At 38.6% G+C, this 23,747-nt stretch overlaps 1 protein-coding gene across 1 annotated transcript in view; it reads right to left on the reverse strand.

The window, feature by feature from the left end:
- Nbas (NBAS subunit of NRZ tethering complex) overlaps positions 1-23,747 on the reverse strand; it is a 306,644-nt gene that overhangs the window by 77,863 nt on the left and 205,034 nt on the right. Inside the window, exons 39-42 of the mRNA XM_042680768.1 lie at positions 17,498-17,574; positions 17,006-17,143; positions 5,738-5,967; positions 2,230-2,340 (exon numbers count right to left, since the gene is read on the reverse strand). Coding sequence (XP_042536702.1) covers positions 2,230-2,340; positions 5,738-5,967; positions 17,006-17,143; positions 17,498-17,574 — 556 coding nt within the window. The remainder of the gene's footprint in view (positions 1-2,229; positions 2,341-5,737; positions 5,968-17,005; positions 17,144-17,497; positions 17,575-23,747) is intronic.

Genomic DNA, 23,747 nt, shown 5'->3' on the forward strand with positions numbered 1-23,747 from the left:
AAATAAAGATGCTAAATCATCAGCATCTCTTGGCTCTTCAACAGGATTTGAACTCACCTATTTCTCCCTGCTTTTCTTGCAGTGCTCACTAACTGTAGACATCTTCCCTGCAATAATATTCCTCTGATTTCTCTCCCCATCTCTTGCTGCTCTCCTGTTCTTTCTTTTTAAAATTTTTTTATTGTAAAAATACTGTACAGAGAGGTGACAGTTACATGAGTAAGGTAATGAGTCCATTTCTTATCTAGCCTTGTTACCTCCTCCTTTGTTTTGCCCCTACCATCCCTTCCCTCCCATCTCCCCAAGTCCTCTTTCCCCTCCTCCACCCACCCCAGGTTGTTCTTTCTGATAGCAACCTTTTCTCTATAAGTACAGGGACTGTCTTAAGTTTCTTTCTCTCTTTTATTTATTGATTTGGGAGGGAGGGGCATGACAAAGTTTTTCTCCATAGCCCAGGGTAGACTGGAGTTTGTGGTCCCACACCTCAGCTTCCCCAGCAGTAGAAGTCCAGGCCTGCTACCACATCTGGCTTGTCTCAAATGATTCTTCTTTGTTCTACATTCCTTCCCACTCACAGTACACTTCTCTATCACCTTATCTTCTGAGCCTCAGATCAATAAGAACTAACCATTCATTTGCCCTTTCCTCTTGGGTATCTGAGTATATTTTGCTTCCTTCCTTCTCTCCACCTTCCTTGACCTCACTATAGTTTTCTTTTTCTGAATGGTACTATAGTCATCCAAAAGGTTGACCAAATGAAAATATGGAGGCGATTCTTGTCCTTTTCACTTGTCCTTATATCTAGTTTTTTCTTATCAACTAGTACCTGAAGTTCTATTTATTTCACCATTTTAGTGTTTCTGAAACCTATGGCTCTATACTTCCAAAACACTACTCCAAACTACAGCCACTTAACAGTCTATTACAGCAATAACTCTCTTAACTAGTCTATCTGTACTGGCTTCCCCCAAATCTTTCCTAAGCATGGTGATCTTATCAAAATGAAAATCTTTTTTCCTTTCCATCACCCAGATCCTTTCATGCCCTCTATTCTTCTTCAAAAGATGCTGCCAGCTCTTGCCAGGGGCTTGACCTTGCTGTGTGAACTGGCTCCAGGGCCTCTCCCCAGTCTTAACCAGACCACATTCCCCCACTCACTGGCCTTACCACACAGTCCCTCTGTCACACCCTAGCCATGTTCTAAATCAAACAGTCTTCCTACTTACTGTGGTGTCCAGCTGGAAAATAGTTGTCCTCTTGTTGTAATACAGTTAATTCTGACTCAATATTTAGGTTTATGCCTGTAACAGTCTATTTTATATGAATGAAATGTCTGAGGCAGGCTACTTCATAATAATAACGATTTAAAAAAAGTTTATTTTGTTCATAGATCTGCAGGCTCAATGGACCATATTTAGTGATGGCCTTTTTGCTGGCAGAGTCCCAACTTTACATAAGGCATCGCGTGGCAAAGGACAGGGAGAGTACACAGGCAAAGCCATCTTTCTCGTATTCTTCCAAACGTACCATATTTAATCACCACCCAGATGACCTTATCAAACCCAATCACCTAAAGACCTCACTTCTAAACACTATAGCAGGATTAGGTTTCTACCTTCTTCGTGCCTCCCAATGGGCTTAAATTTCAGCACTCTTAACATTTGGGGGCTACCCAAACCATTCTAAGCCATAGCAAATTCAGGCATTATTTCTTCAGGAAAGCTGGTCCTGGACTATGCTAGATCCCTTAATCAAACTCTCTTCTACATGCCAAAGTTTTATGTTGACTTATGCATTATTCAATTATCATGCCTCTCACAGTAAACTATCAGTTCTAAAGCAGCCAATTTGTCTTCAGTTGCCTACCACTACAATACTACTGCTAATACTATGAACAGATACTCAAGAAAGGTGTTAAAGAAATACACGAAGAAAAGTACAGTATCTAATTCAAGGTTATTATGTCTGAAAAACTAAAAACGAACAGGCCATTGTTATAGAAAAGGAAAAAATGTGGCAAGATACAGCTCAAAAGGAAAATTAAAACTATACAACTTTGCAAGATTCTTCTAAACAGATTCTGAAAAGAAAGACTAAGGCAGGGGCTGGGGGTTTAGCCTAGCGGAAGGGCGCCTGCACGGAGCGCTTGAGGCCCTGGGTTCAGTCCTCAGCCCTGGGGGAGGGAAAAAAAAGACTAAGGCATAAATGTGCAATGAGTTGTGTACTTACCCACTGTCTGCAAACAGGAACTCCAAATGGGTCATAAAGACCTCCCACTGGGAGACATGGTAGCGCTGGGCCAGGGAAAGAGCAATGCTGTAGACATTCTCCTCAAGAGTTCTTCAGGAATGTCCATCAGGTACATGGAAGGTAAGAAAAGAAATACATGACCCTAATCAGTAAACGGATGCTCATGAGGATGGCTATACAGTCCAGGACAGACTTGGCTACTTCAGTTCTCGGAAATATGGGAAAAGGATTGCTGGATACACTACAATTAACCATGACTTGTCTACCAGTGGTTCCTACACCAAGAGTAATTCTTGTCACCCGGGGACATTTGATCATTATTGGAAACATTTTGACAGTCACAAATAGGGGAAGGGTGTCATTGGCCTTTAGTTGGCCAAAGTCAGGGATGGTGCTAGAATATTCAAAAAAGCATAAAATGGATCTCCCACAACTAAGAATTAACTAGGCAAATGTTAATAGTGCTGAGGTTAAAATAATAATTCTGCTGTGCATACTCAGACAATAGTCAGAAACTACTACACCTCTCCCCTAAGTAGACACTTGAGAAAGTAGGTATTTTGCTAGCTGTTTAGGATATAAAAACAAACCAGTTATTTTTTTAAGGAACTCACGGCCTAGTGGAGGATGTGAGATATGGTTGTAATATAGTTCTAATAGTGCCAAAAATAAAAATAAAAAGCAGAAAGTACTAGGAAAACAGGAATGAGAGTAACCAACTTGATTTGAAGGCTGAAGGATAAACTTCAACTAAGCAGGGGTGGTCAAAAGGAGGAAAAGACAGATGGACTTTTGGCAAATGAAAAAAGTAGGTCACAGCTAAGAAAACGCAGGGTCCTCAGGCATAAAGACATTGCATCTTATATTTCAGGCAACTGAGATCTGGAGAAAGTTTAACCTAGAAAATAGGTTTGTGATTCTGGGGTATACGAATTCCAAGAAAATAGTCAGAGTACAGTAAACATTAAGGTTTTCTGCAAGATTTGAATTTCCAGAAGCAGAGAAACAGATGATGGAAGTCTTGCTTACAAGGCAATGGGCAAAACAGAAACAGAAATAAAATCTCTATTATCACCAACACTACTCACACCATATTTACCCTACACCATGTAAACTATGGCATACGTGTGTTTCATTAGTTAGGGGTTAGCAAATATCTCCTATAAAGGGTCACATAGTAAACACCTCCGATTTTGCTGCCATATAATTTTTGTAACACAATCCTTTTTAAAAAAAATTGTTGTTCCACATCATTTAAAACTATGAAGGCCATTGTTTTCTTATGGGCTATATAAAAAAAGGCAAAGGCTATGAAATGGGTCATCACCAGTTGATTTTTTTTTTTGGCATTTACTGAATACTGACTATATATAATTAAATAATTCTTTGAGAGTAGGTGTCATTACTAATTCATACTTCCTATTATAGGAGCATGCACACTATATGGTATAGGTACATGCTGAATAAATAATTAATGTTTATCATTGATAAAGGTGGGAAGGAAGCAAACTGTGTTAACCCTCTTCAAAGCTACCCTTCCTGCCTGACCCCTGAGAAAGTAGAATCTAAGACACGTAGACAATAAGGAAGAGATATAATACATTTATAGATGGCACTGACTGCCATTAAATATATATAATATATATAATAAGTGAAAAAAATGAATAATGGGCACATCACATACAAGTGAAGAATGGCAAAATAGGAGAAAACAGGTTTTACAATTCTATGCAAGACACTCAAAGCCATTTCCAAATAAGAACTGACAAAGCTGCGAACCCTTGGAAACTCTGAGGCACTTTAAACAAGTCTTCCAAAGACTGGTGTATATTTTTCTAAGCAAGAATGTAGGGAAAATTCTATTATATATTTATCAAAAGCATATATTTGTCCTCAGGGACATACTTCAAATAGCATATGCTTGGTGAATACTTAAAAGAAAAAAAAGTGAGGAACCAAAACTCTAGCAAAATGTAACTAATGATATAAGATATACCTTACCTTATAAACTTTTACTCTGAATAATTCTGTCTAAGAAACTATGAACATGGAACCAAGAATTACAAAATACCCAAAGGAAAAGCACATTGCATTTATAGTGAAGAAATTTAGGCTCAATTCCTGGCTGATGATCTTGAGCAACTCCTTAAATCTATCGGGTTCTCAGACTGCTCTTCCAAAAAGGAAGGAGGTTGAACTACAAGATATCCTATGGGTCACTTTTGGACATGAAATGACTCAAAAAAATTCAGGAGGACTTCAGGAGGATAAAGAGACGATGAGAATTATTCCACTAGAATGGCTCGTTAGTGCTTACACTTTTGATCCTCCCAGTCCTGCCTTATCCTCAAGTGAATGCAGAGTGGCTTCCATTAGCAAAGAAGCTCGACTGATACAAATTCATCAGAGGGTGTCAAAGCTATTTGACCACTGTGAGAAGGACTTAAATGATGGGTGAAAATGGCAAACTATTAACATAATCAAGACCATTCTGCATAGTTATCTTAAAGTAATTTTCAGGAGAGATGAATCACCACTAGATGTAGGCACAATTTAAATCAGTTTCAAAGCTAGAAGCTTAGACTTCATGGCACACAGTACCAGCTTTTTATGTTATGGGTTATTGATGAGATAAAAGGTATTATTAGATAAAGTTTATAGAGCACCTCAAACTGTACCTTACTGATGGTATGCACTCAAAAGCCATGTTAAATACAAAATAGCTCTACTTAATAATCACATGATGAATAGATTTCCTCATCTTCTGACTAGTGAGTTCCTCTCACTTAATCTGAACTAATAAAACAAAACTCAGAAACCAATATTAAAACTAAAGACAGTTTCATAACTAGAAAACAAATCCTCCATTCAGGCCTTGAATTGTACTGTCATCTCTTATAAAAGCCTGCTCTTCTTTCAAAAAGTGTAAGACACAAAAGGGAAAATGGTATTTGTTATTCACTTCTGATGAGGAGAGTCAACTAGAACCAACTCACTTCTCTTCCCCTCTTGAAACTCAGGATCAATAAAGGTATCTGAATCTACAACACTGGACCTCTGATGATATATCCAACTTTTAACATAATTAAGAAAAATTAAACTCTGTGCACTTTGAAACATGAGATTTCTATCCAAGGATACAGGCAATCTGACTTTTAAAAGTTCTACCATAAGCATCATACTTTCACTCTGACAATATCTAATTTCCTCTAACCTGGTTATAATCTCTATGGTGCTGTTAAAGTTACAGGAAATATTTTGAAAAAAATAATTCTAGTTTTACTATATAAATCTGCAGGCTCAAAATGTTGTCTGCATTGACTAATATACTTGTGAAAACACATGTATCCTTAAAAGGACTAGAAGAAGACCTGTTGATAGCAAACATAAATGAAGCATCAAAGGATGACAATTAATGTAGTCTGGTAATTCATTTGTTCTTCTACATTTTAAACCCATCCCCCCATCAGAGTAAGATATGCCTTACTCTGCCAGACCAAGGATGGTTTCCCGCTTATACTGATCATCTGCGGTAAACCTCTGCACATCCACACCCTTCCGGAGCCCCTGAAGGAGCTGAGCCTGAGTGAAATCCAGGAGCCGCTCATTGTAGTAGTGTAACTGCTTGGTCAGTGACACAAGGTCCTCAGGCCAGGCTTCGTGCCCGTGTCGAGTCACGTGCCTTGTGACCATCTTGATTAGCTCTTTGGGATCAGCCTGTGAAAAAAACAGGAAAATATACTGTATACATACTATGCAAATATGAGCAAAAAACTAGCAAAGAGAACAAGACTGTATCTTTGGGCACCTGTTTGGTCCCTCACACTACTAACTTTTTTTTTTAATTTTAATTTGATTGTCAAGGTGATGTCAGAGGGGTTACACTTACATAAGTAAGGGAGTGATTACATTTCTTGTTGAACCTGTTACTCCCTCCCCCATTTTCTCCCACTCTCCCTTCCACAACCCCCCATCCCCCACAACTTGTACAGATCATTTCCAACATGGTGTCTTGTGAGTATCGTTGTTGTGTACATTCCCACTTTGTCCTTTGTCTCACCCTTTTGTTGTTCCCCTTCCCTTCCCTTCCCTAGTTCAGATAAACACATATACAATACTCAGGGTACCAAAATCAAATAGAGTGACAACAGGGGATAAACCATAAGTGGGGGGGGGGGGGGGAAGAAGGACACAAAAGAAAAAGAAATCAAGAAGTACATTGAGAACAACAATAACAAAGACACAGACACTGCTAATACTTAATCAAAGGTTACAACTACTGTAAGGCAAATGTCAGAGGTAGTGCATCACTTGTACTGCAGACCTCAGAGAAAGGGTAGAGAGCCAAGTATAGAAACAGCCCTCTGGACTCCCATTTTTCTCTACTTTATCAACTATTGTTCACTTAAAAAACAACTGTGTTCTTGCTTCTCAACTACCATAAACCTACATCATATTTTTATTCTAATCACCTGACCATTTACGATAACTATAAGAAATGCTCACGCTCCTTGCCTCTGGGTGAGTCTCTGTAGGCCACTCTAAGAGCTCTCAATAACAAAGTCCCAGTTCAGCCGCCCCACTGCACATGGCTCCACACTAAGAGCTCTCAATAACAAAGTCCCAGTTCAGCTGCCCCACTGCACATGGCTCCACGCTAGGCGAGTGTTTTCTTCAGGAGTGGGTGAGGAAACAAAAACCCATCCCAGTCCCCAAAGTCATATACACTTCTAGAAAGACTACAAAGAGTCTAACAAATGTTTACTATACTTGCCTTGGGGGTGAGTGGAATGATGATTCTATGATTTTTAGCAGATCTACTGTAATAGTAAAATTACTCAAGTAAAACAAAACTCAGAATCCAACAGCGGACAGAGGAAAAATGTGATCAATTGTTCATCTTTTATTTAAAGTTGGACTGAATGCCAGTAAGGAACAGCAGAGCTGTCATGGTTCTAGAATTACTGAACAACAAACCTAACATTTGAACAGCACTAACTCATTCACTTATTTTTAGGAAGACAGGGTACATATTTTAACATAAGCAAATCAGAGGAAGAAAAATCCAGATTCTTGATCCTCAGAAAGACATTTTTAATTATCGTAAGCTGTTGGCATTTCTGATGTGTAAAGACCATTATTATATACTACATAGGAGGTTTGTCAATGTCAAGTCTATGTTACCAAACGTAGTCTCTTTTTTGATCCTCTTAAGAATTGTGGACAAAAAAAGTGAGAAAACCTTGGATTTATATATACTTCATGAATTCACCTTTTCTAGAGCCTAACAGTGTTTTGCACAGATCATCTGCATGATAAAGAAGCACATGGAACTGGATCTCTACTTTTACCTTCCAGTTCCCCTAATTCCTACAGAGGAAATTCAGAGTTATTTCTTTATCTATAAAACAATGTCAAAAAGCACATGCTTCTCAAAATTTGTTGAGAGGTACAAATAAAGTAACCTATTTTAAAACACTCTTGTCTCCATTATTCTGTGAATATAAACTGGACCCAAACCTTACACTCAATGAATTAAAGACCAGTAATTGATGAAGATGTACACATAATTCACAAAAGGCATCTGAATGTAAGCCTGTCACAAAATCACAAACCAAGGCTGTCCTGGGAGTACCACAGGGGGAGCAACTGATCCCCCCCCTGATTCTTCAGATACTCAGCTTCTTCAGAGAGAAAATGAAGGAGCTTTGCTAGATGATCACATTTCTAAGACCAAAATCCTATGAATGTACAAGAATCTAACCATTAATATACAATAAATCCTTATAAATCCCTCCAGCTGTGGAAATAAGGAATTTCTACATCTCATTTGTGCTTCAACTAAATATTCAGGGCAGATTTCTTTGTTAAAAGAAAAAATATGCCAGGTGCCAGCGGTGAACGCCTGTAATCCTTGCTACTCAGAAGGCTGAGATCTAAGGATCATGGTTCAAAGCCAGCCTGGGCAGAAAAGTTCATGAGACTCTTTTTTTTTCCCATATATGGTTTTTATTGTAAAAATACTGTACAGGAAGTAGCACTGTGGCTCAAGCAGTAGAGCGCTCAACTTGAGCTAAAGAGCTGAGGGATAGTGCCCACACCCAGAGTTAAAGCCCCAAAAAAAAAATACTGTACAGAGGGGTTACAGTTATATGAGTAGGGTAATGAGTACATTTCCTATCAAGCATTGTTACCTCCTCCTTTGTTTTTCCCCCAGCATCCCTTCCCTCCCACCTCCCCCAATTTCTCCCTTCCCCCACTCCACAGAAATTGTAAAGTTTGTTTTCAACATAGTATCTAGTACATCTCATTGTTACAATGAGTCAACCTGTATCCTTATTTGAGCATTTCATTATTCCCCCTTCCCTCCCCAAATTATAAAGATGTATATACAAGAGGCAGGACACCAGAATCAGATGCAGTGAAAACAAGGGGCTATACCATGGGGGAAAAAATACAAAAGAAACAAGAGAATCACATAGAGCGTTATAAGTACGTTAAAAACAATAGCAAGAAAGAAAAAAACACCGTGTCCCTGTCGTGGGGGTCATCTTGCTTAACATCATCTTATATGGTCATAGGTACATAGCTCTTGACGTTTTTTTGCTTGTCCTAATAACCACCAGAAAACCAGAAGTGTAGCTGTGGCTCAAGTGGTAGAGCGCTAGCCTTGAGCTGAAAGGCTGAGGGACAGCGCCCAGGCCCATGACCAACCAAAAAAAAAAAAAGAAGAAGAAGAAAAGAACAAGTTAGGTGCTGGTGGCTCACGCCTGTAATCCTAGCTACTAGAAGGCTGAGATCTGAGGATCATGATTCGAAGCCAGCCCAGGCAAAAATCTAGAAGTGGCACTGTGGCTCAAGTGGTAGAGTGCTGCTAGCCTTGAGCACCAAAGCCCAGGAACAGTGCCCAGGCTGAATCCAAGAGCCAGGACTGGCACAAAAAAAAAAAGGAAAGAAAGAAAAAGAAAAAATACAATTTCAAACCAACAAATTACACCCAACAGACTCCCCACACAATTTAAACAACTTCAATCTCTTCTCTTTTCCTAAGTAGAAACTGTCTAGCCCTTGTGTGGATAACTTTCTTTTCATAGTCTTTTGTGCATTAAATCTATTCATGTCTAAGAAGTATTTAAGAACAAAAACCTAATATTTGCTCTCCAGAGGAGAACATACCTAGCATTAAATACACTTGTACTGAATCTTACTTAAAGGTAACAATCTGGGAGAAGAGGGTTGTCCAAAGTCTATGGCAGTTTTACCAATGAGTTAGGAACTAAGCCCTGAGGGTAGAAAGTGATTGGCAGGGATAAAATAGCAAGCACAATGCGTCCAAGAACCCTACTATTTGACATGTAGAGAAAGACTTCTTTTAAAATTATAACCTATATGTACACAGTTCTCACTGAAAGTAAACAAAAGTCCTTATACAAATGACAGACTTATGATAGATTTTAACAGTCATTCTACATTGCTCATAAATGCACAGGTAAAAATACATGGTTGAAGTATACAATTGGATATCTGACTTGAGCTCTATTTTTCAGCCCTTTGTTATTGTCTCTAATGATAAATGTTTCAGAATCTTAAACAAAATAGCACTCTGTTCAACTCTAAATATATCTCTTTTTGAAACTGTCTTAATAAAATGGTGAATGGGGCATTCTATTAATCATCTGATGACAAGCTTGTGTTGACAAATTTATGGACTATTTGGTATACAGGAAGATTTTTCAGTATTTCAATTGATTGTGTAAAGCATGGAAGTGAGAAGGGTTCTAAGAAAAAGTAAAACTATTCATGGGGGAAAAAGCAAAGGAATTGTCATCTGAGTTAGTATTTGTTAGTACTTGCCTCCTAAGTATTCAAGGTTTCCATTTCTAAAACAGGAGCAATTTAGTTTCTCTAGGGTCTTCATAAAGATAAAGTGAGACTGGGCAGCTAAGCCTGGTTAAGTTCGAGCTGAGTATTTCTTACTACCAAGACTACTGTCTCTCTCTCTTCTTTAAGAAATGTCTCCAGTTTAATTATTTCCAATATTCAACTAAAATTTTATTAAGAATCTCTCCTAAGTGTATCACTGGTCCACTCAAAATATCCCTCTGCTATCCATTCTGACAGACTTTCATAGATCCATCTTTCACAGACAACTCCCCTCCCCCTCAAGAATTACACAAAATGTAAAGCTTCAAAACTGTTTTCCCATGATTCTAAGTTGTTCCTTCTACAAAGTGGGAAGCTGGTCCTAATTCCTAGAAATTCACTCTGCACTGAGGAGCTTGCAGCCCCTGCACTAGGAAAATGCAAGTCACCTCTCAACACCTGCTCAACAAGATACCTCAGCGTCCTGTACCCACCTCACATCTCATGTAATTTGGGGCTTCCTTACTGTTTAGGGTACATTCAAATCTCTCTCATTCTTCCCACCAATGTTCAATGACATGGTTCATAATTATAAATATTTTTGGCTGAAACATTTATAAAAGATTGTGAGGGGCTGGGAAGGTGTCTCCGTGGTAGAGTGCTTGCCTTGCATGCATGAGACTCTGGGTTTGATTCCTCAGCACCACATATGCAGAAAAAGCCAGAAGTGGTGCTGTGGCTCAAGTGGTAGATTACTAGCCTTGAGCTGAAGAGCTGAGGGACAGCACCCAGACCCAGAGTTCAGGCCCCACGTCTGGCCAAAAAAAAAAAAAAAAAGTGAAAAACTTTATGGGTAAGCTCTGAAATCTTTCATATTTGAAATTAAAAGTGATATTCTAAAATATTTCAGGCTGTAAAAACTAACAGCATAAAAAGTCAAGATTTTAAAAAGGAAAGTGTGAAGAATGATTCTATCTCATGCCTCTTCTAAAAAGTAGCAAGGCAATTCTCCAGGAGGTGAATAAAATATCATTTCTTTGAAAAGTATGGCCAAATTGCTATAAATACAAAACATACATAAGTACTCCTAACAACAGAAAGCTCAGTGACTTCATCTACTGCTTACTAGCAGAGGTAATAAATCCATTCTGATTTAATGGTCTCCATTTCTTGGCATATTATTTGGTAAGTTTTAAACAGGTGGTATGTTTCCCCTCTAGGTTTGTTATTTTGCTTGTGATCATTTTCTACTTAGTATTTTCAATTAGTGGCTTAAAAAAACACACATATTTTAGAAATAGTCTACCATAAAGTTTGGAATTTCTTTCCTGCTGTGTTGCTTCTTTAGCCTATAAAACTAAAGAACAAGTTTCCATTTTTAACTGATTTCTTCTTCTGAAACTTTTTCTTAAAACAATGCTAGATACACTTCAAGATATAGTCACATTTACAAAGGTGAAGTACAAGTGAAAAAAAAAAGCAATGTACCATATACTGTGCATGGCTTACATTTGTCTAAAACATAGTTGCATAAATATTTCTATCCATATAGTATTTTGGGCCAGATAGAAAGCATGAACTTTTGGTTGTTTACTATTATCACCACCTGAGTATTTGGCCAAGTCACATTTTAAGTCTTAAACATAAAAATGAGGTAATTAGGACAAATATCAGAAAGTGATCTTATTGATCATTTGCCAATCACCATTGCACAAAACTAAAAAGAGAACAGCAGGAGAGGAGGGCTGCACTAAAGATCACCTAGGAAAATTGCCCAGTTCCTGGCGCCTCTGATGGCTGGCTCAGGATGGTGCTGCCCTTCACAAAGCACCAGCTTTGTATCCAAAAGAGCAGGCAAATTCTATCAATCTACCTAAGTTAGCATTCCCACATCACATTATCTACAGGGGGTGGAGAGAGAAGATGTGAAATGACTGTTGAATTAGAAATAAGCTGAACTGACAAATGAGTGAAAGCTAAGCTTCACTGGGTGTTATTATGTGTAGGCAACAAATTGAAACCACTTTGATTTCAATTTCCAAGATGATTCATCAGGAGTTTGTCACATTTAATTCCAAACTCAGCAGTACTTTTTTTATTCAAGGGAAGATGCAGAAAAGACCCAAATAATGAGCTATTAGGCAGCCAATGGAAAAAACTCTTGTGTACTTAAAAATACCCAGCTACCGTGTCTACCTGTACTTTGTTCCAATTCAAGAAAGTCAGGACTCACAGCAGCAAACAGGAAACGGCATGGTGCCTTATGAAGAGTACTTGATAGGATTTCTGAACTTACTAGCCCCCCAATTAAGTAATTTGATATTTCTGTAGGTTAGACACTGGGGATATGAGGGCTATACTGAAAGGAAAAAGGGGGGCATCAATGATACTGCCTTAAAAAAAACTGCTGGTGGGTGTCCACATACAGGCAGGGAAGGCCCGCAGCCCAGGAGAGATCTCTGGCTCACACTAGTCAGTCCCCAGAGGGGAAAGGAGGTAGTCCGGCAGAGGGCATTGAGATTACATCTGCACACACATAGAGACACAGAGAAGAATGTTAAATGCAGAGAAATCTTAGCTCTGAATCACAAGAACATAAACTTCAAATGAGGTGGCGTCAGGAAACATCCCTGCAGGGGTACGAAAGAGGCAGCCGGTTTACTGAGGGTCTTATCTGCCACACACAGGAGTTTAGATTTTTACCTTACAGACACAGAGCAGCAGGAGAAAATACCCTGCTGGGACTTACTTGATAGACTTAAATGCCAGAAAGATCACTCAGGTCCCCCAAAAGAATGACACCACGTCTTCTGCAAGGAAGTTAGAATGCCAGCATGTTCAAGAAATAGGCAGATAAAGCCTAGACTCAGTAAGTGGCAGGATGTCACTTTCTACTGGAGCAACCTTGAGCAAGTCACTGTGTTCCCCTGAGCTATCCCTTCTGAAAAGATTCCTCTTCTGAGAAATGGGGCTGCTCAAAGGGTCAAATGGCAGGACCAGTGCAGAAGATATGCTAAAACAGCCAAGTGCTTTTACAGATCTCTTTTATATTTTCATTGTCCACTGACCATATCTATAAGAAGTTCACTAAGCTGACCTCTGCTGTACACACTGTACCAGCTGGGAAAGCTCCTACCTTGCCACAATACAGTCTCATCAGAGACAATCTTTCTTCTAGTCAGCCAATTGTTCCATACCTTAAACTTTATAAAGTAAAATTTTAACATCAACTCAAATACCTTGGGAAAAAAATACCAAAGGCTGTAGGACAAAATAGTGATGCTCCTATGATATTGGTATTGCTAATTCCTGTCTGAAATGTTCTTCCTGCAGGTATCCCCAAGAGACTGTTAGCACCCTCAAAACTGGGCCTTTCCTGGCCCCATTTAGTAACTATCTCTCTGTGTCTGTCTCTTTTTCCCTTTGTCACTCATACACTTAAACACACACACACACACACACACACACACACACACACACACACACACACACACACGCATACTTTTTATTATTATTCTTTGTTTTCTGTTTCACATATAATTTATTTACTGGTCTTATTGATGGTGCATCTTTTAAGTGTAGAATTTAATTTATAAAATTATGTTTAAATAGCTCACTAGTGACATGAACAGTACATAAACTACAGAATAGTATATGTGTCCTCACAGAGGCAAGTACAGGGCAGAAAAAAGCATACAGAAATGTTCTGTGTCCTTAGAGTAAATAATAAATGCTTAATGGAAGAAAGATATACAAATTGAGAACTTGGAATAAAATATTCACACTTCCTCCCAAGTGATAAGAACTGTTGGGCATTGTAAAATCCAAAACAGACAACGTCTTCATTTCTAATCATTACATTCATGTCAATGTGCCTCGTTAGCTTTTTAAAGGCTTTATTCAGTTGTGGAAATCTTAAATCAGGTTTCTAACACTGACTGAAGTATTGAGGTAAGATGGCTAGACATGAAAGTGGGAGGAAAAACTACCTTCATGATTTTCCTTTTACTTTATCCCTTTCAGAAATAACTCATTTGTCTGAAATTTAATTTTTAGTACAAAACATATATACCAGAAAAAATATATATGCCTATTATGTCAGTATGTCCTCCCTCATTTTGGCTTGACAACCTCCATCTCAGGTCTGCAGCCCTTTCCAGGAAATCAGATGACCAGACCTCACAGCAGTTGTTACCTCCCATGCCTGAGAGGCACAGCCTCCAGCCAGACCTAATGTCAACTGCTGCCATCAGTAAACCCTGCCCTGCTACATGCTATATTTGGTCCCAGCTGCAACTGCTCCCCGTCCTTAGTGGAGTTTTCCATCCCTAGGCCTTGGCCCTATAAAGATACCCACTTTGCATAAAGGCAAGCATTGCACCCAACCTAAAAGGCACAGCCTTGTCAGCTTGCTGACAATAAAGTTGACTTGGTATGCATGTGGTCTTCTGGTCTGGAGGGTGTGTGTGTGTGTGTGTGTGTGTGTGTGTGTGTGTGTGTGTGTGTGCACGCATGTGTCTGTGTGTGTGTTCTAACAGACTTCTTTAATGTGTGTGTGTGTGTGTGTGCGCGCGTGTGTGTGTGTCCTAACAAACTTCTTTAATGTGTGTGTGTGTGTCCTAACAGACTTCTTTAATGTGTGTGTGTGTGTGTGTGTGTGTGTGTGTGTGTGTGTGTGTGTCCTAACAGACTTCTTTAATTTGATTTTAGAAAAATAAAACTGAGAACTACACGCCAAAATCTGGCTCTGCACGATGTTTTGTGGCTTTTTTGAGTGTTAATATGTAGTCTATCTGGCAGGAGTCCTTGGTGCTCTGGTTTGTAGCCACCCTACTCCACAGCAGCAGGAATTCTCTACTAATAAGAATATAGCACAGATAGGGGGCTTACTGGGGTCAGGCACATGCGTCTTTCCATCCCAATGCTCAGTAGCCAGAAGTAACACAGACATGCCATTCCATGCATGTTTAGTGATAACCATGCTGACTAGTGGCCTCTCAATATGTTACACTCAAGAGAGGTCAGCAGTGTGCTATGCACTAGGACCTCAGTGGATAAAAACACTGAAAGGAAAGAGGAAAATTCTATTTCAGCATCTACATTCCTTACCAATGATACTCACTTAAGAGGACTCAAGTAAAGCATACTTAGAGAATTTAACTAACCTTTTGGGATATTCAAGTTTACAAGAAGATATAATGCATTTCATCGAAGTAGAGCTTTATTGTGTTTTACTTTATAGGAAATTACTTGTTACTTCTCTATATACACAGCACTAATGAAAAGATAAATGTAAAGTGAACCTGCCACATCTCCCCCATATAACCATTTTATTGTTTCAATTTATAACACAGTATATGGAAGTATATATAACACACCTGAGATATAAAAGCAAAACAACATTGCTAGAATAATTTTACTCTAATTTAACTCTAAATAAGCAATCAAGAAAAGAAACTCAAGACTCTCCAAATAAATACCTTATATCAATTGGGTAAAATAAGAAAACACTATTTTTTGGCCAAACATCATCATCATCATAAAGCTACTCCAAAAATAACACACACCTAATTATAACTGTCCCTGGGAGATTAACCTGTGCTGTATATAAATGGTTCACCTACCTTTCGCCTCTTTAAAAAGAATTGATGGATCAGAGCAATAAGCTGTTGCCACAAATAAAATGTTTTCACATACTTGGGGTTCTTAGATTTGTTCTGGGTAGTTAAGGAAGCTAGAACTGCAGTACACATGTGAAATTATTTCTGTCTATCCTGTTTGGGTCAAAGGAGGGAGAATTTTGCCTAATTTGGACCTTCAACATATATATAATGGACTTAAGTGTTTGATAACTTTATCTGTTCTTTTAAAAAGCCAATATAAAAAGTTGATAAGCCAGGCAATGGTGGCTTACACTTATAATCTTAGTGACTAAAAAGGCTGAGATTTGAATATCCTGGTTTGAAGCCGGCCCAGGGAGGAAAGTACATAAAATTCTTATCTCCATTTATTCAACAAAAAGCCATAAATCCAAATATGGCTCAAGTGGTAGAAAAGAAGAAAAACTAAGGAATAGCACCTTAGCACTGAGATGAAGCCCCAGTACTATATAGCTGTTTTGAACAAATAAACCTGGAGGACTATAATTTCCCAGGGCACACTGGTCTTGAGGCCATGCTTAGTTTTTTCAGAAATGACAAATAAAGATGAGTCCAAAGCTATGGTATGTAGGGATGCTATGTTCCAATATTCCATATATGATAACTAAATTTTCCATTTCTTGATAACCCCTACTTCCAGACAGAATGCTGTCTGCCTGGTCCTGGCCACAGCTGAAGAATATCCCCTACCCCAACAGTTCTGAGCTTCTGTAAACCGCCACCTGCATGTGGTTCTGACCAATATAAACTCTGCCCCACTGGAGGTCCGGGCTGCTCTTGGTCATCCCACAACAAGGCAGTCATTGGCCCGCCAAATAAAACTCCTTGTCACCTTTAACCATGCCTCCATGGATTTTCTTGACTCTGTGGACATTACACATCTACGCAATTACTGGCTTTAAAAAGAAAGTACAGTATTTCACAAAAAAATGATGCTGCTTACTTTCCTAACTTTGACAGTTATCCTTTCAGGCAGTGAATTAAAAAGCAAGCTCTACATTTAGCTTTTTTATTACTTTAGCCTTTCCTAAGTAAAATAAGGTAAATGCAAAAGCTAAAAGAATAAAAAGTATGTGCAATAAATATCAGAAACTACCTCTTACTGATACTTGGAAAAGCAACTATGTTTAAGAGACAATGCATTCTGGTTACAAAGGTAAAATAGGTGTTTGGACTATTTTAGAGAAGGTTTAGCTGTACACATTGGTAACATGGAAACTATGAGGACTTACCCGGTACAGAGGGTGACATTTGTCCCTGAAACATGGAGCCAGGCGGGCATAGATCTGTAGGCTATAGTAATAAGCTGCCAGCTGGAGAGATAATGCAGAGTGAGCTTGCTTTTCAAAGCACTTATTGGCATCTAATACCTAGGAAAGAATGTGACAGAATTAACTTATTTGAAAGGAAATTAAAAACATCACTAGCAATTATGCTAGGATTTTGACATAAAGTTCCAATCATATGAACTCCAGCCCAAACCCAACACCTTGATATGAAAATTTAGGAGACTGACAAGAATCTATGATGTAAAAGTATATGTAAAGATCTATACTAATAAGGTAGTAGAATTTAATCTCTTGATAATGGATAGGAATGTGTCAGTATCTAAGAACAATCAGGAAGAAATAACTCACACAATAAACAGATGTACTGATAAAAAGCTCCAGAATAAAAACTCAGCTTACTCACTTTAAGATCTTCTTTGATAAGGATAAACTTACCTGTGGTAAGGCGAGGAGATAAGCAAGAGCCAACATCATATCATTAGGCAAAGCATCACTTGCCAGTTGCAATAGAACTAATTGTAGAAGAAAGAAAAAAGCCAACAACATTATTTTGCTTAAGGATCTCTAGGACATTCCTAGTAACTGTCATGTCTTTAGTCCTATGTGATTTCAACAGATAATTAGCTAAGATCTCTTTAACACTTTCATGAAAATTTATTCAACACCATGTAAATATAGATGACATTTTAAAACTATTTAAAATGATACTCTTGCCTTTACTAGGAAGGAGGATAGTATGTGTTATTTACACACAAGGAAATACCATTGGGGCAGTTTTTGCAAAGTTTAAGAGTAGAGGAGTCAGTGGTGGTTGTCTGTTAGAATTAGATCTTTTGGGTTTTAAAGACTAAGGCCAATCTATAAAATCATAGGTAACAACAACAGCTAATTTGGAGAATGATCAAATGAGTACTAAAGATCAGAGCAATAAAATTGCTTTGTGGGTACAAATGGAGGCTAAAATTTTTGATTACTATAGTAGTAAGTGTAAGGTCTGCCCCGACCATGCGGGCCCTGGCCTCCCCACCTCCTGGCACACCTGGAAGCAGTCACCTCCCCCTCCTCCAAGGTCACATCTCCCTTCAGAGCCCAGGAGGGTCCCAGGCTCTGAGATCACATCTAGATCAGGTGTGGCCACACCTTTCCCTCAACTAGCCACACCTCTTGAGTCCCAGGCCTAGATAAGTTCAGGCCTGGGGGTGAGTCATCCCTTAGGCCAGGTGCTCACCACCTTGCACAGTGGGGCAGCAATTTGGTAAATAAACTTCTTTCCCTGCCTGAATACTACCACGTGGTGTTCCTTCCCTAGGCTACCTAATTAAACCTACCTATTTAATTTACCTTACAGTAAGATGTTTGTTCCTTCCAAAACACCTCTCTTCATCACATTCCACAAAAAAGGAAATCAGTCTTTTCCTTGTTGGTTTGTAAATTATCCCAATAATTAACCAAGTCTCCATAAAAATCTGCTCACGTCTTGGCTTTAATAAGATAGAGCATTACCAAGAAAGTCTCTGTTTATCTATAACATGTTTCAAAGATTTAGTGACAAGAACCAGAAAGTCACATATAATCATAATGTAAACCGTCATTTTTCTAAAATATACTCACAATCTGTACTAATAAAGGAGAATAGTACAAGAATTATTCATAGTAAATGATAGGTGGTTTAGGAATTAGACAATCCCTCCCCTGCACCCTGGAGATTTGAATTACTGGGAAAAATAATCTAGTTTTACAGAAAGTATGGCAGTGGGGAATGATAGGAGAGTGGAGAGCAACCAAGAAGGGAGTAAAGTGTCAGAAGCTACCCTAGAACTTCAAACTTGCTTCACGGGAAGGAATATTGAGCTTTTTCCATGGTGCCACCTCAGAATACTGATTCTCTAAATACTCATATCCATATTAGTCAGCCTCAGGCCTCTGAAGGAGTCATACCATTTTAAAAACATTTTTTAATCAAAAGTTATTCATTTCCAAGCCCATTTCCAAATCTTCATTCAACATCAGTGAAAACTTTCTAAAGTGCCCTAAAATAATTAAGCCCTGGTCCTTGAGGACTACACAGATCAGGACAAGACAAAGTCTTTGAACAAATAATTTTCAAATCTAATTCTGTACAAACAATTAGGGAGCAAACAAGAAGTATGAAATTGGTGAAATGAACCCTCAAGATTATTAAAAACTGAAGGAAAAAAGGATTAAGATATTTTAGATGCCAGAATATAAAGCAAGAGATAACCATGAAAACTGAGCCTGCTGAAAATTAGGACTACTTGAAATTTACTTCCGAGTCTAAAAATTATATATTATACTAGCATACACGTGTGTTTGTACACACACACACACACACAGAAACCCCAAGGGCTGCCATACTGACTGAAGCCTGCCATTCAAAATGTGCCTATTGGGGGGATGGGGGGAGGCTGGGAAGGGATGAGAAGGGTAAACAAAGGAGGAGGCTGCAATGCTTGATAAGAAATGTACTCATTATCTTGCCCATGTAATTGTAACCCCTCTGTACAGTATGTTCACAAAAAATTAAAATTAAAAAACAAAACAAAACAAAAAAACAAAAAAAAAAACAAAACATGCCTAACAGGCCTATACTTTTATTTTGAAGGCAGAAAAAAAATCCAATTGTTTCATATATTAACAATTCTTAGTTGCTCATTTCCTTTCCTATAGCATTTTTAACCTTCAAGTGTAGCCTCATCTTCTTTTTTTCTACATCCTTTCCAATTTTCTTTCGATATTTCCCTTCTTTATCATGAAAACTTGCAAACAAGCATATCTGAACCCACGCATCAAAATTAGCACTCTCTTCAAAGGAATCCCCAGGAGCCCTTATTTCAGGTGTGTGGCTTTTCTCTAGCTATTGTGGAACCTTAATTCTTAGGGTTGCAGCCAGAGCCAATCTCAGAACCATACTGGAAATTAAGGCACATTACTGACAATCTTATCACCTCTTTTTTTTTTTTTTAAATCCTAACATCAATTCAACATTTTCCTTTATTCAATGTGCACTTCACTATTTCCCAAACCTAAAGGATCCTCAAGGGATGAAAATATGTTACTACCAAAGAATTCTCAAGAATATCACAGATCCAAAAGAAATCCCAAAACAAAAGCATCCCAACAACAACAATGTAGCAACAAAAGATGAGCAATAATGGAAGATTTGGAATAAATACAAATCCCTAATAGATATCTTTGAATGGACTACCTAATTTCCATAGGTTTATTATAATTGACTACAATTATAAAATAAAAAAATGTAGTTCATTTCTATGAGCTCAAAGTAATAACAAAAACTAATGCTTGGAGTTATGTCTCAGGGTCACTACTGTCACCAAACCATGAAAATCATCACCCTTAGAAAATATTTGCTCTCAGGCAAACAGCACCCACATGACCAGATATACAACTTGTGAACCAGGGGGGTGGGTTGATTGGTTGGCTTTGAATGATGATGATTTGCCATTGGGAGGTATTGCTATTCCTGGAGAAGCTGCCCCTCTAGTCTGGTTAATGCTGTGAGCTGAGCTTTGCAAACCAACCAACCCAGGGCCAAGCTCTGAATCTATCTTGCCTTGCACACTCCAAAAGGCAATTATCTACTGTCTTATGCAACATGAGGCCAGGCTCCTGACAGAATCTACCCTCTGTAGCACAGAACGGGAAAAAGTATTCATACTACCCATGTTCCACTTGCCCAAGCACGCCCGCCTGCTTCCAGCTCCCTTGTCAATTAAAAACATAGAACTTATGCCAAGAACACCCTGGCTGGTTCTGCCTCTGACCATCCACCTGCTTTCCTTCTGTGCCTACTGTTGTAGAAATCTAGATCAACATCTTCATGACAATCATTTCCATGCCTGCCTGCCTGCCTCTTCACACCTGAAGAAAGCCAACTTTCAAATACATTTTAGAAAAACTCAAAACAAAATTATGAATAAAAAAACTGCTACAACAGGAAGGAAATCACGTTCAAAACTAGAAGGCCATGGGATTAAAGCTCAGGTCTCTCGCTGGTTCATTTCAAGTGTCCACATGATCTGACCTGTAGGTGGTAGTGCAGTACCACCTACCCTCATCAGCAGGACTGGGAGCACCCAGGAATCAGACTGGAACATTTCTGCGGCAAAACCCTTTTCTTTTTCTTCCTTCCTTCCTTTCTTTCTCTCTTTCTTTTTTTTTTTCTGATACTGGGGTATGAACTTCGACCCTCATGTATGATAGGCAAGAGCGCTGCCAGTTGAGTCAAATCTTTACACTTTTTGGTTTATTTTTTAATTGTATTTATATCTTGACATAGTAGTTGTAGAAAGGAGTTGCCATTAAACAAGTGGTATACGAATACAACAGATCCTGAGCAGTATCACCCCCTTTCATCCTTCCCCTTCAGCCTTCCCAATCCCACCTCTGCCCTCAATTTTCTTAATTTTGTAGAATATGCAAGGAATTTGAAAACTGCTTACCCCTGCTTCCTATCTTCATTCATCTATCCTCCTCCCATTGATCTTACCCCTCCACTTTCAAGCAGCTGATTCTTGGTGTTTATTTTGTTGGACTGTGTGTTAAACTTTCTAAGGAATTACATCATTTGAGTTCTCCCTGAATCTAGCATAGTTCAGTTAATACCCTTGTGTACAATTGGATTCTATCCCAAAGTGTATATTTATGTATTTATAGATTAATTGTAGCTTCCACATATCCTTTGTCTTGTACCCACAGACCTACATCTAGTATTTGATAAGGGAACCAAACACATAGGACAGAAGAAAGACACTCTCTTCAACAAATGGTGCTGGTAAAACTGGATATCTACATGTAGAAAACTGAAACTGAATCCCTACCTATCACCTTGCACCAGTTTCAATTCAAAATGGATAAAAGACCTCAATGTAAAACCTGAAATTATGAAGCTATTACAGGGAGGAGCGAAGAAACACTAAGATTCCCCAGCACAGGCAGGATCTTTCATGGGGAAAGATCCAGAAGCACAGCAAATCAAAGAAAGAATGGATAAATAGGGGCTGGGAAGGTGGCTCAGTGGTAGAGCGTTTGCCTTGCATGCCTGAGGCCCTGGGTTCGATTCCTCAGCACCACATAAGCAAAAAGAAAAAAGCCGGAAGTGGCACTGTGGCTCAAGTGGTAGAGCGCTAGCCTTGAGCTGAAGAGCTGAGGGACAGCGCCCAGGCCCAGAGTTCAGGTCCCACGACCGGACCCAAAAAAAAAGAATGGATAAATAGTTTTGCATCAAAACAAAAAGGTTTTGCATGGCAAAGACACTGTTACCAAGCAACAAAGACAGTCTACAAAATGGGAGATCTTTTCCAGCTATACATCAGACTAAAACCTAGTATCTAGAATATTAAGACACCTTAAGAAACTAAACCCTCAAAGAATCAACCACCCAATTAAATGTGCAAAAGAGCTAAACAGAGAATTTTCAGAAGTGAAGATGGACAACAGACATATGAAGAAATGCTCATCTCTAGCCATAAAGGAAATGCAAATCAAAACAACCCTGAGATTCCACCTTACCCCAGTCAGAATGGCCATTATCCAAAACCCAAACAATAACAGATGCTGGCATTGATATGAGCGAAAAGAAACCCTAATACAATATTGGTAGGAATGTCAAAACACACTTAAAAGCAGTAGGGAAGTTCCTCAAAAAACACTGAACTACCCTGTGACCCAGCAATTCCACTCTCAGGCATTTACTCAAAAAAGATTACAAACTAGGATGTACTTAAGGCCACCTGTGTACCAATGTTCACTGCAGCACACTTCACTATAAACAAGGTATGAAATCAGCCCAGATGCCCCTAAATGGATGAATGAACCAAGAAAATGTGGGATTTATACACAATGGAATTTTATGCATCCATTAGAATGATACTGCATCATTTGCAAAGAAAGAATGATATTCCATCATTTGGCAAAAAAATTACGTTAAGTGAAGTGAGTCAAGCTTTAACTATTTTACATGTCAGCAATTTGCTTCACCTAGGACTGCTGCGACCATGATGCTACTACATATGCTTCCATTGTAACTTGGATTCTGTATAGAAGTGTCTCACTACACCTAGCTCATTTGTTGAGATGAGGCTTCCTTAACTTTTTGCTCAGGCTTTTTTCAACTGCAATCCTCTTGATCGCTACTTCTCTAGTAGCTTTTTAGTCTATGTTATACAACTTTGAAAGTTCACAGTGAGAAAGATAAGCAAAAATTGAAAATTGTGTCATGTCAGCTCAGTTCAGGTTCTGATGACAGACAAGCTATAAAAAGTCATTCTGGTTTTCAAAATATTTTAGATTTGGGATCTGAGTATCCTTTGCCTACTATATAACTAGGATTAAATGAGGCACAGGATTTCAAGTGCACAGTAATGCTCTGGCATACAAAAAATACCCAGTGTTCCCTTCATCCTCTATAAATGACAGGCTGAACACAGATGGTTTCCTTCAGTTAGGAGACATTATAATTTCCTCTGAAATCAAGTGATTAGTAATGGGTTATTCCATTAATAGTTACCACAGTGGTAACAGAAGCAGTTATTTCCATTTTATATAAGTAACAATTACTAATGAATTAATGACTTCATGTAAGCATGAGGACTAATTTCACTCAGAAGAGCTGAAGACTTAACGGTCACACCTGGATAATTGGGGT

Source organism: Dipodomys spectabilis, unplaced genomic scaffold (genome assembly GCF_019054845.1).
Source record: "Dipodomys spectabilis isolate Male_0828 unplaced genomic scaffold, ASM1905484v1 ptg000066l, whole genome shotgun sequence".
In the NCBI taxonomy this organism is placed as follows: Eukaryota; Metazoa; Chordata; class Mammalia; order Rodentia; family Heteromyidae; genus Dipodomys; species Dipodomys spectabilis.